A 15,831-nucleotide genomic window follows, 5' to 3' on the forward strand; every position below is an offset into this window, starting at 1 on the left:
AATCACTGCACTCAGTACTGACTTGTTACCACCACAGTGAAACAATAAGGAAATATTTAAAATGAAATCATTTATTATAGGCATTGTGCCCCCTACTGGCTAAAGTACTGTACTTTGCTTCATTGAGCTGGCAACCTGGAGGGTCCAATCAGTTTTCCTTTTAGAGCCAATAAATGTCAATTGAAATGAATATGAAATAGCTTGTGGTAGGTAGGTAGGCATTGTGCCCCCTAGAGACAGATGTATTGCACCTTTGAGCACTGCATTACTGGCTCGGTAGGAGAATATTGAAAAGTGCCCCATAAAATGGCTTTCTACTGGCATTGTGCCCTCTAGTGGCTGAAATACTGCACTTTGGACTTCTAATACCAGGATGCGAGTTCAATGAACAAACTAATAAAGAACAACATGAAGCAGTTTGTAATCAGCATTGTGCCCCCTAGTGGCTAATGCCTTCTTCCTTAGAACATTGTATTGCCAGCTCATTGGAACGATAAAGAAAGGGGCACTATAAAATATTTATTACAGGCGTTGTGCCCCCTAGTTGCTGAATCACTGCACTTTGGACCACCTCTGTGGAATAACGGGGGGATATGCACTGTAAAATAAAGTGTTGCACATTGGAGCAGCAGGTTGCCATTCAATGGTTCAATATGGGCAGGACCAGGGGGAAGCAGTTTTTATAAAGGAGTGTGCCCCCTAGTGGCTAAGATACCCACCTTTAAAGCAAAAAGTTGATCGCTCAGTCCTTGTATCTGACCACCCAACTTTTTTGTGCTCGAATTTTAAAATAATGTTTTTCTTTCCTGGTTTATTTGTCAAAATGCTGCTTCGTACTGAAACCAACAAACAAACAGTCTTTGTTTTTTATAGCGCCTTTCAGTAATGAACATAATCCCGGGTCTCTCTGTAAATCTGTAGAATTGGGGGGCAGGCATGTTAAGTGGCTTGCTCGGGTCACACAGGGAGTTGGCTGTGGCACTTGGCTACACTGGCCACAGAAAGGCGCTATATAATACAATGTAAAAGTATTCTGAATGTGGTGGGGGGGGGTGGTAAACTTTTTTTTGTCTATTTTGTATTTGGGCTTTAAGCAATTCCGACATTTGACCAGTCAGAATTTCTATAAAACAGCACAACACTCTCAAAGTCACAAAGGCTTGGAGCCCATCCTGGCAGCTCTGGGCATGCTTGAGTGGCAATATGCTGGGCAGGGTTTTCATGCTTGGCACTATTATGAGTGAGGCTATGTCCTTAAGTGGCAACAAGCTTGGCAAAGGTTTATGCTTGAGTGACAGCACACTGAGCACGGCCTAAATGCTTGAGTGGCAGGAATAAACTGAGATGGGATACCAGTCTGTTGCCGGACTGTTCCACTTTGTAATTGGAGGGAAAGCTGGATTACCTGAAGAAAAACACACAGACACACACGGACACGGGGAGAACAGGCAGTGTGCACACAGACAGGCGCCAGGCACAGGAGTCAGACCGAGGACCTTAGATCTGCTGCCATTTCTATTACTGAATTCAAGGCCGACTTGAGATTTGGTCCTGCCGTGTTGTTAGCCTTTTGTAAATTTGTGAAATGGGCCAGTCGGCAGTTTGTAATGGATGCCCACAGCTTGCTCGCCCCACTTTGCTGAAGTCCATTACTGTTTTCCAAGGACAGAAAGGCTGATTTTCATTGTTTTTTTTCTTGTAGATGAGATAGCAGAGACTGGAAAGACTGGCGCAGATCCCATGTCCAGCCAGCAGATGACGCTGTGGCTCCAGGGCCTTTTCCTCTTTTCGGTTGTCTGGACCATCGGTGGCACAATAAACGGCGAGAGCAGGAAGAAGTTTGACTTGTTCTACCGCAACTTGATCATGGGCATGGACGATAATAACCCTCGGCCAAAAAGTGTGAAGCTCACAAAAAACAACGTCTTCCCCGAGAGAGGTACTGCCTGCTGCCAGGCCAGAGGACGGCGGCCCGTCTTCAAACTTTTTCTTTTTTTACAGAATTCAGAATCATGACAGGAAGGCAGCTTTGAAACAACGAATTGCCGGCCCGAGCTTCCTGATGCTGTTGAAGTAACACCAAGGTGTTACCAGGATGTATTAATTAACCCTTCAACCCCTCAACACCTAAAAATCTAATTGTCGGGGAAAGGGGGTCTGAAAATTTTAACAAAATGTTCAGGTGTTAGAAATCATTCAGTGCCCATCACTGAGAAAGTACTGATGGGCTGGGCGGGGCTCGGTGACTGAGTGACAGCAGGCTGGGCAGGGCTACATGCTTGAGTGACAATACACTGGGCAGGAGGCTGGGTGAGGCTATATGATTGAGTGGCAGCAAGCTTGGCAGGGGTATATGCTTGAGAGACAGTACACTGGGCGGGCCTTCATGCTTAAGTGACAACCAGCTGGCCAGCCCTAAAAGCTTGAGTGGCAGAAAGTTGAGTGGGGCTACATGCTTGAGTGGCAATATGCTGGGCAGGGCCTTCATGCTTGAGTTGGCAGGAGGCTGGGTGAGGCTATATTCTTGAGTGGCACTATTATGAGTGAGGCTATGTGCTTAAGTGGCAACAAGCTTGGCAAGGGTATATGCTTGAGTGACAGCACACTGCGCGGGGCCTAAATGCTTGAGTGGCAACCAGCTGGGCAGGCCTAAATGCTTGTGTGGCAGAAAGTTGAGTGAGGCTACATGCTTGAGTGACATTACGCCGGGCAGGGCCTTCATGCTCAAGTAGCAGGAGGCTGGGTGAGGATGCTTGCTTAATTGGCAACAAGTTGGGCAAGCTTAAATGCTTGAGTGGCCGAAAAATGGGTGGCCCTAAATGCTTGAGTGGCAGAAGTTGAGTGAGGTTACATGCTTGAGTGGCAACGGGCTTGAGGAGGCCACTTGTTTGAGATGCAGCAAGCTGGGTGGAGTTGCATGCTTGACTGGTGGCAGGTTGGGAGAGGCTGCTTAGTTTAGTGGCAGCAGGCTGGGTGAGCCTATGTGCTTGTGGGGCAGAACATTGGGCGGAGCTACATTCTTGAATGGCAGAATGACAGGCGGGGCTACAGGCTTGAGTGGCAGCAAGCTGGGCGGGCCTACATACTTTAGTTGCAGTGGGTTTGATCCACAACAAGCCGGGTGTGGTTACTTGCTTGAGGTGTCGCAAACTGGGCAGAGCTGCATGCTTGACTGGTGGCAGGTTAGGCAGGGCCACACGTTTGAGTAGTGGCAGGCGGGGCGAGGCTGCATGATTTAGTCAGGCCACAGGCTAAGAGAGCCGATGTGTTTGTGGGGCAGAACTTTGGACGGAGCTACATGCTTGAGTGGCAGCAAACTGGGTGAGGTGACTTGCTTGGGCAGAGCTACATGCTTGAGTGGTGGAAGCAGGGAAGTGAGTGTGTCATTTGAGAAAAGCTTAAGTACAGTAGGAGCCCCACAGGCTTGGACTCTGTGATGCTGAAGAGGATGATGGTGGACAGCAGAAACTGACGACTAAAGAGCAGACCGCTGACACCGACCGTGTTCATGTTACAGGAGAGCATCACTTTTCTTCTGACTTCTGTGCCCTTAACTAACGAGAGCTGTAGCGCTCCTCAGTGGTGGGCTGGTGAATTGCCCCATGATACATAATTGCCTGTTCACAAAACTCAACAGGGGTGAAGACCTCAAAAATGAATGTCAGACCTGCACTCCCATCCAGGTCCGGATCCAAAGTGTAGGCCTCACCAAAACCTGGCTGGCAATCAGAGTCCCAGGGCACTTGGGGGCCCCGCTCTCTGAGTTTGTGTGGTCAGCCGCTTCATAGCTGAGATGTTGTTTCTCCTTTCACTTCACAAAAGCAGCTCTCACAGTTGACCATGGCAGACCTGGCAGAGCGTTTCACGTCTGAGCTCTTCAGAACTCTTCAGATTACGTGCCTGACGTGAGGCCTCCATTAACAACAAAACACCTGAATCCAATCATTTGGAGGAACGTCCACATACTTAGTAGTTTTTGTACGTGTCAAAAAATAATCCATAAAATAAAGTTTGAGGTGGAGGTTAAAATTCAATCAGTAGAAAAATCTATTAAAAAAATGAGGTTAAAACCAGCTGGCAGGAAACTGCAAGCTTTGATGTCCCTTTAAAACATCTGACTCGTTTTCGGCTTGTCCTGTCTGGACCTTGCAGCCCGAGGAGAAGACCTCCAGCAGGCGTAGAGACCCTTCTTCTTCTCCTTCTCCTGGCCCATGTCCCCATTACCAATCCCATGGCGTCTGCAGAGAGCCCCCCCAAGCTCTGCTCCCGCGCCCACCACTGCCTTTCCAGGTTCCACCTTGCTGAAAGCACGCTTTGTCCTGTCACCGCCACCGATCCGTTGACTCCTCATGCCGAGCCTGGTGATCTCTCCAGCTTCTTGGAGGTTCAACAGCAGCAACTCCTGAGCGCCATTTCTTTTTATCCCATTTTCTTCCTGCACTCATTTCGCGTCCCTTTTTTAAAGCGGGGATGTGGTACAGCTGCGCCCGGCATCTTAACCTGAGGGTCCCAGAAACACAAACTTTAAGGTAAGGATAGGGGAAGAGGAATATATATATATATACAGGGTGGGCCATTTATATGGATACACCTTAATAAAATGGGAATGGTTGGTGATATTAACTTCCTGTTTGTGGCACATTAGTATATGTGAGGGGGGAAACTTTTCAAGATGGGTGGTGACCATGGTGGCCATTTGGAAGTCGGCCATTTTGGATCCAACTTTTGTTTTTTCAATAGAAGAGGGTCATGTGACACATCAAACTTATTGGGAATTTCACAAGAAAAACAATGGTGTGGTTTTAACGTAACTTTATTCTTTCATGAGTTATTTACAAGTTTCTGACCACTTATAAAATGTGTTCAATATGCTGCCCATTGTGTTGGATTGTCAATGCAACCCTCTTCTCCCACTCTTCACACACTGATAGCAACACCGCAGGAGAAATGCTAGCACAGGCTTCCAGTATCCGTAGTTTCAGGTGCTGCACATCTCGTATCTTCACAGCATAGACAATTGCCTTCAGATGACCCCAAAGATAAAAGTCTAAGGGGGTCAGATCGGGAGACCTTGGGGGCCATTCAACTGGCCCACGACGACCAATCCACTTTCCAGGAAACTGTTCATCTAGGAATGCTCGGACCTGACACCCATAATGTGGTGGTGCACCATCTTGCTGGAAAAACTCAGGGAACGTGCCAGCTTCAGTGCATAAAGAGGGAAACCCATCATCATGTAGCAATTTTGCATATCCAGTGGCCTTGAGGTTTCCATTGATGAAGAATGGCCCCACTATCTTTGTACCCCATATACCACACCATACCATCAATTTTTTGTTCCAACAGTCTTGGAGGGATCTATCCAATGTGGGTTAGTGTCAGACCAATAGCGGTGGTTTTGTTTGTTAACTTCACCATTCACATAAAAGTTTGCCTCATCACTGAACAAAATCTTCTGCGTAAACTGAGGGTCCTGTTCCAATTTTGTTTTGCCCATTCTGCAAATTCAGTGCGCCGATCTGGGTCATCCTCGTTGAGATGCTGCAGTAGCTGGAGTTTGTAAGGGTGCCATTTGTGAGTAGCTAATATCCGCCGAAGGGATGTTTGACTAATGCCACTCTCCAGTGACATGCGGCGAGTGCTACGCTGTGGGCTCTTGCTGAATGAAGCTAGGACAGCCACTGATGTTTCTTCATTAGTGACAGTTTTCATGCGTCCACATTTTGGCAAATCCAACACTGAACCAGTTTCACGAAACTTAGCAAGCAGTTTGCTAACTGTAGCATGGGAGATGGGTGGTCTCGTAGGGTGTCTTGCATTGAAATCTGCTGCAATGACCCGGTTACTGCGTTCACCAGACATCAACACAATTTCTATCCACTCCTCACGTGTTAACCTCTGCGACATGTCAATGGCTGTAAACAAAGAGAAACTTGTAAATAACTCATGAAAGAATAAAGTTACGTTAAAACCAAGCACACCATTGTTTTTCTTGTGAAATTCCCAATAAGTTTGATGTGTCACATGACCCTCTTCCTATTGAAAAAACAAAAGTTGGATCCAAAATGGCCGACTTCAAAATGGCCACCATGGTCACCACCCATCTTGAAAAGTTTCCCTTCCTCACATATACTAATGTGCCACAAACAGGAAGTTAATATCACCAACCATTCCCATTTTATTAAGGTGTATCCATATAAATGGCCCACCCTGTATATTAATATATATATAAAATGTGACATTAGGGCTTAAAAATCATTTTTAAAAACACTTAGGAATGTGATTAATATTAGGGCCCCAGGGTAAATTTTTAACCTTAGGTCCCCATAAACACAAACTTTAAGGTAAGGATAGGGGAAGGGGAATATATAAATATACATTGATGAACAAAGATTAATATAAGGGCTAAAAAACATTTAAAAAAAAAAAACTTAGGGGTTTGATTAATAATAGGGACCCCAGGTTAAATTTTTTACCTCAGGACCCCATAAACACAAACTTTAACATAAGGATAGGGGAGGGGAATATATAAATAAACAAACACATTTTTAACATTAGGGCTGAAAAAAACATTTTTAAGATGCGGGACGGGATAGGGGTGTGATTGATATTAGGGATCCTTAGGTCAATTTTTAACATCAGGTCCCCATAAACACAAACTTTAAGGTAAGGATAGGGGAAGGGGAATATATATATATATATATATATTGATGAACAAATTTTAACATTAGGCTAAAAAACATTTTTAAAAAAACATAGGGATGTGATTAATATTAGAGACCCTGAGTCAGTTTTTAACATCAGGGCCCCATAAACTCAAATATTAAGACATTAGGCTCGCGGGAGATCCTAGAACTGCAGGGCCATCCACTCCCACATCGTGCGCAGGAGCCGCTGTCGCCCCACCTGAGAATGTGAGTATGGCGATTATTTATTTAAAAGGAGCCAGTCAGCCGTGGACGTTGCTTTACCACAGCGCCAGGTCCATAGCAGCTACAATAAGAATTGCAAGTCTTGTGTCGCTCTATTGTGTTCTGAGCTCCTCACACGTGATGGTCAAGTTTGTACCCTTGTTCTGTAAAGAGTCCGCCAGACTGATGGTGACTCAATTATGTCAACCGCTTTCTACAAGTCGCTTTGGATAAAATTGTCTGCCGATCGACAAAATGTTAAGTTAATGCTCATTTTTTTAAACCCTAACCTGCAGGAAGCATCTACGATTACTACTTCCACAAGCAGGCCAGCGGTCAGTGGAATTCCTGGACAGACTGCATCACAAAAAATGACACCACCATCGCCCCCGGCACAAAGGTGGGTGCGTCTGACTCTCCGGCCGCCCCTCCTGCTGCCCCATCCACCCCGTCGTGTTTATTCTCTTGCTTTTGCTTCTCTCCTGTTGAAGGTCTCCGATCTCATCATCCCGACCATGGAAACAGCACGCCAGCAGTTCTTCCTAAAAACCTACCTGGAGCACGAAGTCCCCGTACTGTTCGTGGGGCCCACCGGCACAGGGAAGTCCGCCATCAACAATAACTTCCTCATCGGCCTCCCCAAGGAGAAGTACACACCCAACTGTATCAACTTCTCTGCCAGGACCTCCGCCAACCAAACCCAGGACATCATCATGAGCAAACTGGACCGCAGACGGAAGGGGGTGTTCGGACCACCTGTGGGCAAGAAGTCAGTGGTCTACGTTGGTATGTAAGAACGGGAAGTTGGAAACCCCGCCTTTTTGAGAGCTCAGCTTTTCTAATTAATGGCAAACATCTCTCCATAGCGCCCATCACATCACATGGCGCTGGTGTCAGATACCCAGCATGCACGCTGTTATATGTTGGGGTGACACAGTCCTTAGCGCTGCTGTTTCAGCGTGTTTTGATCATACAGCAGGGAAAATTTGTATTGAACACGTCAACATGTTTCTCAGTAATGGGGCAATTGACATGAAATTATTATGTTATGAAATATGAAACTTCCAGAAGTAAAACAGTTTTGGGTGTGGTACTGTATGGACACACAAAGCCTTCAAAATGAAATAATTCCCACTTGTTTTGTATTCTTTGTATGTGTGGATTACTTGGGTTGTTACCGACATCTTTTGGTTATGGACGTCCCCATATTGTTACTGCGTCTCCAGTAGCCAGAAGTGCGCCACGCGTGACATCACAGGTGCGATCCTTCAAATAGCCGGTGACGCGATCCTTGAAAGCATCCAAGGTTACGGATACATAAAAGAAAAGCTGTGAATGCTTATTCAGTTATTTTTGGATTTCTTCTGAAGGCCCTGTTTCATTACACAACGTTTCCAGCAATTTTCTGTTGTTGACTTTATACAGTACAGTGAACCTTCGTTTATTACAGTTAATCCGTTCCAGACTCTACCGTGATAAATGAATTTTCGCGAAGTAGGATTCTTTATTTATAAATCGAATATTTTTGCAGTTAGAGTATAGAAAACCTGTTTACGACCTTCTAAATACGTTTTTTAACATTATTAGAGCCCTCTGGACATGAAATCACACACTTTAGTCACCATTACTCTCGTATTACCTAATATATTAGACAAAATAAGAGAAAATAAGACATATTAGACATTACAAATATCATATTACTAGGCTCGCCTGCCTTTTAAGGCGACCGACTCTTATCCTCAATTTGTGTGCACTCCATGTGTACATCAGGCATGTAAGTGTAGGGAATGAGAACATTAAAGTGCCCATTCATAACATCTCCCGAAAACGTACGTTTTTTTTATCCCCTCGAGTGCCTGTCCAAAGTTGTACAATGTCAGCCCAATTCTGTACCGCTAAAGACGGAGTTTCATGCACTAAATAAGCAAGCACCATCTCCCCTGATATTTACTACGAGGTGAGGCATTTGTACTCCATCAACATTAATTATTTCCAGAGACATCATTTTGTCTATTTTTCCAGCGCATCGCACACAAAAGCAAGAGAACGATGGGAGCACCAGAACTCTGCTCACATCGCGTCGCTTGCATAAGCTGCAAGTAGTAAGTCTGTGATAAGCGGAATACCGCTACGATTTGCACTCACGGGACGGAAGAACAATCCCGACTGCTTTTATATAGTAGATTATTGTACTGTACATTTAATTACACACACACACAGTTCTTACACACAACCACTAACCTATGAAGGCACAACCTCAGTAGGAGAGTCTTCAGGTGGTGCAGTATCTTTAGCAGGTGCGTCGTTGTCTTCTTCCGCTGAAGGAGTACTAGGAGTAGGCAGCGGCTGAAGAACATCTTGATAGGCAGTTGCTGGCGCTGTCTTTTCATATGTGTGAGGAGGCTTTTGTAGGGTATTGCCATCTTTGATCATATCCAAGAGTTTCACCTTCTCCTGAATAGTAAGCATCTTCTTCCGGCACTTAGTTTTATTGTCAGAAGGCTTAGAAAAAGCAGCACGTTTTGGAGCCATCGTAGGGCTTAGATAAAAGTTCTCAGAAAGTGCATGTGTAGTGACGTAAGCGTGTATGAGAAAAAATCGCGATAGAGTGAAGCCGCGAAAGTCGAAGCGTGATATAGCGAGGGATCACTGTATATGTATTCTGAGCAAGTCGGATGTTCAGGTTTGGTGATATCCAGTTGTGTAACCTCACCATCTCTCTGTTTTTACAGATGACCTCAACATGCCCGCCAAAGAGGTATACGGCGCTCAGCCCCCCATTGAGCTGCTGCGTCAGTGGGTAGATCACGGCCACTGGTACGACAAGAAGGACACATCCAGGCTGGACATTGTGGACGTCTTGTTCATCTCTGCAATGGGGCCACCTGGTGGAGGAAGAAACGACATAACAGGTAGAGTGCCGTGTGGACGCTGGTGGGCCTGGCCAGTCCTGAAAGGTCCAAGGGTTGATTGTATTCTTACTCTGTAGACCTGAAGACCCTCCCAAATCCCCACTTTAGCTTTTTTAAATGTTGGAGCTCGCCAGCCTCTCACAGCCTCTCCATTTGTTGAGTTTCATCCAGGGTTGGTTCCTTGGCTTTTGCGTATCTTCTGTTTTATGGAGTTGGTGTAGCGCCTGCAAAGGAAAACAAGCTGAAAAGATAAGAAGGTAGAAGACACCACGTTTCAGCTGTAAAGCCTTCATCAGGTGTGCAACTGAACAGGAAAAAGCGGGTGCCATACATAGGCGAGGAAGAGGAGGACAAAGCCGGGGCAGATGAAAGGAGAAACGTTGAGAAGAAGATGAAGGTCAGGTCTGGTCAGGTTGGGGTGGGGTGGGGTTCATGCACTGGTAGAGTGCCCACCACACGACAGAACAACTCATGATCCTGATTGGCAAAGGCAGATACACAGTCCAGTCCCACCCATCTATCTGCCGCAGCTAGGCGTTTCGTGGGCGTCCCCTTGGCGTGGTCCAGCCATTCAGGTCCTCAACAATGAAGATCCTGCTCTCCTGCGAGTTGGACCAACAACAGAATGCAAGAAACAGATTCAACAACTTAAATACTAAACAATTAATTAACATAGCGGTATTAACAAAAATGATGTAAAAACAAAGAACATGTCAGAAATAATTTTAAAAATAAGAATGAAACAGAAAGATACGGTGAGAAGCTCAGTCATCTGGGAGGAGCTCAAAGTAGAGCCGCTGCTCCTCCGCATTGAGAGGAGTCAGATGAGGTGGCTCGGGCATCTGATCAGGATGCCTCCCTGGTGAGGTGTTCTGGGCACGTCTAACTAGGAGGAGGCCCCAGGGAAGACCCAGGACACACTGGAGGGACTATGTCTCTCGGCTGGCCTGGGAACGCCTCGGGATTCGCCCGGAAGAGCTAGAAGAGGCATGGGAGAGGGAAGTCTGGGCATCTATGCTCAAGCTACCGCCCCCGCGACCCAATCTCGGATAAGCGGAAGAGGATGGATGAATGAAACAGAAAATGGGGTGCAAACCCTTGGATGAAATAAGTGGTCACTCACCCAGTGGCTACCATCAAAGTGCGACTCTCATTACATCTTCAGGGTGGTCTTCACCACATCCACTGCACTCGTATCTCCTCATAATTGTATAACCTCAGCTGGGCAGTGCCCCCTTAAGGATGGTGATGGTAAGGCATCCAATAAGCCCACAGCAGGGTGACTTTCCCTTTCTCTCCGCAGGTCGCTTCACCCGCCATTTGAACATCATCTCCATCGACTCATTCGACGATGAAACCCTTGGCAAGATTTTTACTTCCATTACAGACTGGCACTTCTCCAGAGGCTTTGACGTCGCTTTCCTCAGGTAAACGGTGACGGTGAGACGAGACGAGAGTCCGCTAAGTGCAAAAACAGACTGACTGACCGCTTCTGTGTTTCAGGCTCGGCAAGATCATGGTGCAGGCAACGATGGCAGTCTACAAGTCCGCCATGGAGGTGTTCCTTCCTACGCCCACCAAATCCCATTACGTGTTCAACCTGCGCGACTTCTCCCGGGTGATCCGAGGTGTGCTGCTGTGTCCGCACACCCACTTACAGGTAGCCCCCCCCCATTCTGGGACGTTTGTTTTGAGATCCATTCTGTTTGTGCCTCCGCCTGCTTCAGTGGTCTGGTGGGTGGTAAGACAGATGACTCTTTCCAAGGGTGGCCACCGAGCACAAAAGTATCAAATCACGCGGAAGGTCAGTCAGACACACAGGCTAAATAATTATAATACAATACAATACATCCATCCATCCAACCCACTATATCCCAACTACAGGGTCACGGGGGACCCAATCCTGCTGGAGCCAATCCCAGCCAGCACAGGGCGCAAGTCAGGAAACAAACCCCGGGCAGGGTGCCAGTCCACCACAGGACACACACACACCAAGCACACACGGGGGACAATTTAGGATCGCCAGTCCACCTAACCGGCATGTCTTTGGACTGTGGGAGGAAACCCACGCAGACACAGGGAGAACATGCAAACTCCACACAGGGAGGATCCGGGAAGCAAACCCACAGGTCTCCTAACTGCAAGGCAGCAGTGCTACCCACTGCGCCACCGTGCCACCACAATACAACACAATTTATTTTTGTGTAGCCCAAAATCACACAAGAAGGGCTGCAGTGGCCCTTTAACAGGCCCTGGCTTTTGACAGCCCCCCAGCCTTGACTCTTTAAGAAGACCAAAAAAAAAAACCCTAGTACATAAAAAAAAATGGAAGAAACCTCGGGAAAGGCAGATCAGAGAGAGAAGACCCCCTTTCCAGGTAGGTTGGGCATGCAGTGGGGGTCAACACGATACACCGAGCAGAAGTAATCCTCAATACAATACTACGGAAGCCGAGAGAGGACGTGCAATATCGTTATTTTTTTAAAATTGTTTCCTCGAGATAACGGACTCATTTTATCAAGTTCACGATAAAACAAAAGGTTTTGTTATCTCGAAATTATGAAATAATTGTATTTAATGTTTCATGTTTAGAAACCCTGGGAAAGGCAGATCCGAGAGAGAGAGAGAGAGAGAGACCCCTTTCTTTAATGTTTACCTCCTTGTGTGATTTTCAGCTCTACACAAATAACTTGTATTGTATTTTACTTGTCACAGCTTTCTGTACCCGCACTCAAATATGAAAACAATGACCCCCAGCCACCCCACCACCCCCAACCCAGTCCCACGGGGTTTGCCATCTGAATGTCCGAGTTCCCTTTGTCAAATTTTAAATCAAATGTTCTTCCCCCAGGAAGGTGATAAACTCATCAGGCTGTGGATTCACGAAGTCTACCGGGTTTTCTACGACCGACTAATTGACAACTCAGACCGGCAGACCTTCTTTCACATCATCAAGGAGACCACGTCTAATTATTTCAAGCAAAGCCTGGACAAGGTAAAGTGTGGCCTGAGGGGAAGAGAACGGTTTGGGTGGGTGGCAGCTCGGTTGTCTCCAAAATAAGCGAAAATTAAAACACTCCTGGGGCAGTGGATTTGGTTGGGGATGTGCAGTCATGAAAAGTAAAAAAAAACTAATAATGATGACATAAAATAAATGTGTCCAGTGGTCTGTGCTATAAATTTGTTTTCTGTATGATTCCAATGATTTTGATCATTTTTATAGTCAAAATCGCTGAACTGGCGCATTTCCTGTTCAGATACACGGGAGAAAAGCAAGGTGTGGCAGCGACGAGCCTCACCTCACGTCTCCTCAGACTGCGCTCTCCTCATACACGGGGTTGACGCCCGTCGCTGTCTCTCAGTATGTCGCCAATATAAGGTTTGCGGACATGTTTATTATACACCTGACTTTCCACAGTCTGGCTGATATCTTTCATTGAATGTCTGTGACATATTTAGTCTTGCTGATCGGGCATAAAACCACACTGAAAAGGCACCAGGTGAGGCAGACAGTACCGTGCCGCCCTGAAGGGGGCGCATGTGAGCCGAACAGGTGCTCGTTGCTGCTTTTCTTCTATGCAAAGACACCAATAAGTTAGCGACATCAGAAAGTCAAGTGCACTGCAGCGGTCCGTTTATTTTTATTTTTTGTTCCAACTGACTGCCAAAATGGAAGATTTATAAAGGAAAATACAAAGAGACTTTTACAAGAAAGTGACAGAGATTTTCGTGGAGAAGGATAGGCACATGGACTTCATGTACAAATAAAGGTTAAGACCATAAACAGTTTTCAATTTTATAAAAAAAATGGAATCAGACTGAGAAAAAAAAAATCCAAAATTTAAAAACTACATTTTGACTTTAAATAAAATATTCCTTTGTTTTTCTTGTCATCCTTTTGTTGAACAGTCTCTATTAAAATTGATTAAAGCATCTGAATTAAAAGCTTTTAAAAACAGCTAAATATTTCAATTTAGGTCAAAAATTAAATCCGTTTTTTTTAGACACTACGCAATACTTTCATTTTTTATTGAATGAGTATGAATTGTGGAATTGCAGCAGAAAATGTAGAACACATGGAGGGTGAGGAGCAAACCCAGCCACAGGGGATGTACAAACCAGTGTGTTTCTTCATGCCAGTCCCAAGCCCAGATAAATGGAGAGGGTTACGTCAGGAAGGGCATCTGGTGTAAAATTTTGCCAAATCAATATGCAGACAACAATACAACTTTCCATACCGGATCGGTCGACCCCCGGGTTAATTACAACCGCCATCAGTACTGTTAGCCAACAGGGTGCTGGCAGAAATTGGGCTACTGTTGGCCAAAGAAGGAGAAGAAGAGGGGGGAGACGTGTCCGGAGGGAGGCAGGAGGAGAGGAGGAAGGTAAAGAGAGTGCAACTGAGGGTAGGGACTTTGAATGTTGGCAGTATGACTGGTAAGGGGAGAGAGTTAGCAGATATGATGGTGAGGAGGAAGGCTGATATAAATGGAAGCGGAGTGAGGCCAGGTGAATCGGAGGTGGATTCAAATTGTTCTATCATGGTATGGAAGGGAGGAGAAATGAAGTAGGGCTTATTCTGAAGGAACAGCACGTCAAGAGTGTTCTGGAGGTGAAAAGAGTGTCAGGCAGAGTGATGATTATGAAGCTGGAAATTGGAGGTGTGATGATGAATGTTGTTAGTGAATATGCTCCGCAAGTTGAGTGTACAATGGGTGAGAGAGAAGATTTTTGGAGTGAGTTGGAAGAAGTGATGGTCAGAAAGTGGTGATTGGAGCAGATTTCATTGGACATGTTGGTGAAGGGAACAGAGGAGATGAGGAGGTGATGGGTAGGTATGGTGTCAAGGAGAGGAATGAAGGCGGTCAGAGGATAGTGGATTTTCACAAAAGGATGGACATGGCTGTGGTGAATACGTATTTTAAGAAGAGTGAGGAACATAGGGTGACATACAAGAGTGGAGGAAGATGCACACAGGTAGATGACATCCTATGCAGAAGAGTTGATCTGAAGGAGATTGAAGACTGCAAAGTGGTGGCAGGGGAAAGTGTAGTTAAGCAGCATAGGATGGTGGTCTGTAGGATGACGTTGGAGATCAAGAAGAGGAAGAGAGTGAGGGCAGAGCCAAGGATCAAATGGTGGAAGTTGAAAAAGGAAGACTGCAAGGTTGAGTTTAGGGAGGAGGTGAGACAGGCACTGGGTGGCAGTGAAGAGTCACCAGACAGCTGGGAAACTACAGCAGATGTAGTAAGGGTGACAGCAAGAAGGGTGCTTGGCGTGACATCTGGACAGAGGAAGGAGGAAAAGGAAACCTGGTGGTGGAATGAGGAAATACAGGAGAGTATACAGAGGAAGAAGATGACAAAGAAGAAGAGGGATAGTCAGAGAGATGCAGAAAGTAGACAAGAGTACAAGGAGATAAGGCACAAGGTGAAGAGAGAGGTGGCGAAGGCTAAAGAAAAGGCGTATGATGAGTTGTATGAGACGTTGGACACTAAGGAAGGAGAAAAGGACCGGTGGGCTACAGCGAGGGGTCGAGCTGGGAAAGATGAGCAGCAGGTTAGGGTGATAAAGATGGAAACGTACTCACAAGCCAGGAGAGTGTGTGGAGCAGATGGAAAGAGGACTTTGAGAGGCTGATGAATGAAGAGAACGAGAGAGAGAAGAGGTTGGATCATATGGAGATAGTGAATCAGGAAGTGCAACGGAGAAGCAAGGAGGAAGTAAGGACAGCGATGAAGAGGATGAAAAATGGAAAGGCTGTTGGTCCAGATGACATAACTGTGGAAGCATGGAGGTGTTTAGGAGAGATGGCAGTGGAGTTTGTAACCAGATTGTTTAATGGAATCTTGGAAAGTGAGAGGAGTGGAGAAGAAGTGTACTGGTGGGCCGACATTTAAGAATAAAGGGGGTGTGCAGAACTGTAGGAACTACAGGAGGATGAAACTGATGAGCCACAGCATGAAGTTATGGGAAAGAGTAGTGGAAGCTCAGTTAAGATAGAAGGT

At 46.0% G+C, this 15,831-nt stretch overlaps 1 protein-coding gene across 1 annotated transcript in view; it reads left to right on the top strand.

Moving 5' to 3' along the window:
- dnah3 (dynein axonemal heavy chain 3) overlaps positions 1–15,831 on the top strand; it is a 302,407-nt gene that overhangs the window by 242,019 nt on the left and 44,557 nt on the right. The window contains exons 40-46 of the mRNA XM_039775085.1: positions 1,703–1,939; positions 7,208–7,311; positions 7,403–7,697; positions 9,644–9,823; positions 11,127–11,250; positions 11,327–11,483; positions 12,675–12,818. Coding sequence (XP_039631019.1) covers positions 1,703–1,939; positions 7,208–7,311; positions 7,403–7,697; positions 9,644–9,823; positions 11,127–11,250; positions 11,327–11,483; positions 12,675–12,818 — 1,241 coding nt within the window. The remainder of the gene's footprint in view (positions 1–1,702; positions 1,940–7,207; positions 7,312–7,402; positions 7,698–9,643; positions 9,824–11,126; positions 11,251–11,326; positions 11,484–12,674; positions 12,819–15,831) is intronic.

Source organism: Polypterus senegalus, chromosome 13 (assembly GCF_016835505.1).
Source record: "Polypterus senegalus isolate Bchr_013 chromosome 13, ASM1683550v1, whole genome shotgun sequence".
Classification (NCBI taxonomy): Eukaryota; Metazoa; Chordata; class Cladistia; order Polypteriformes; family Polypteridae; genus Polypterus; species Polypterus senegalus.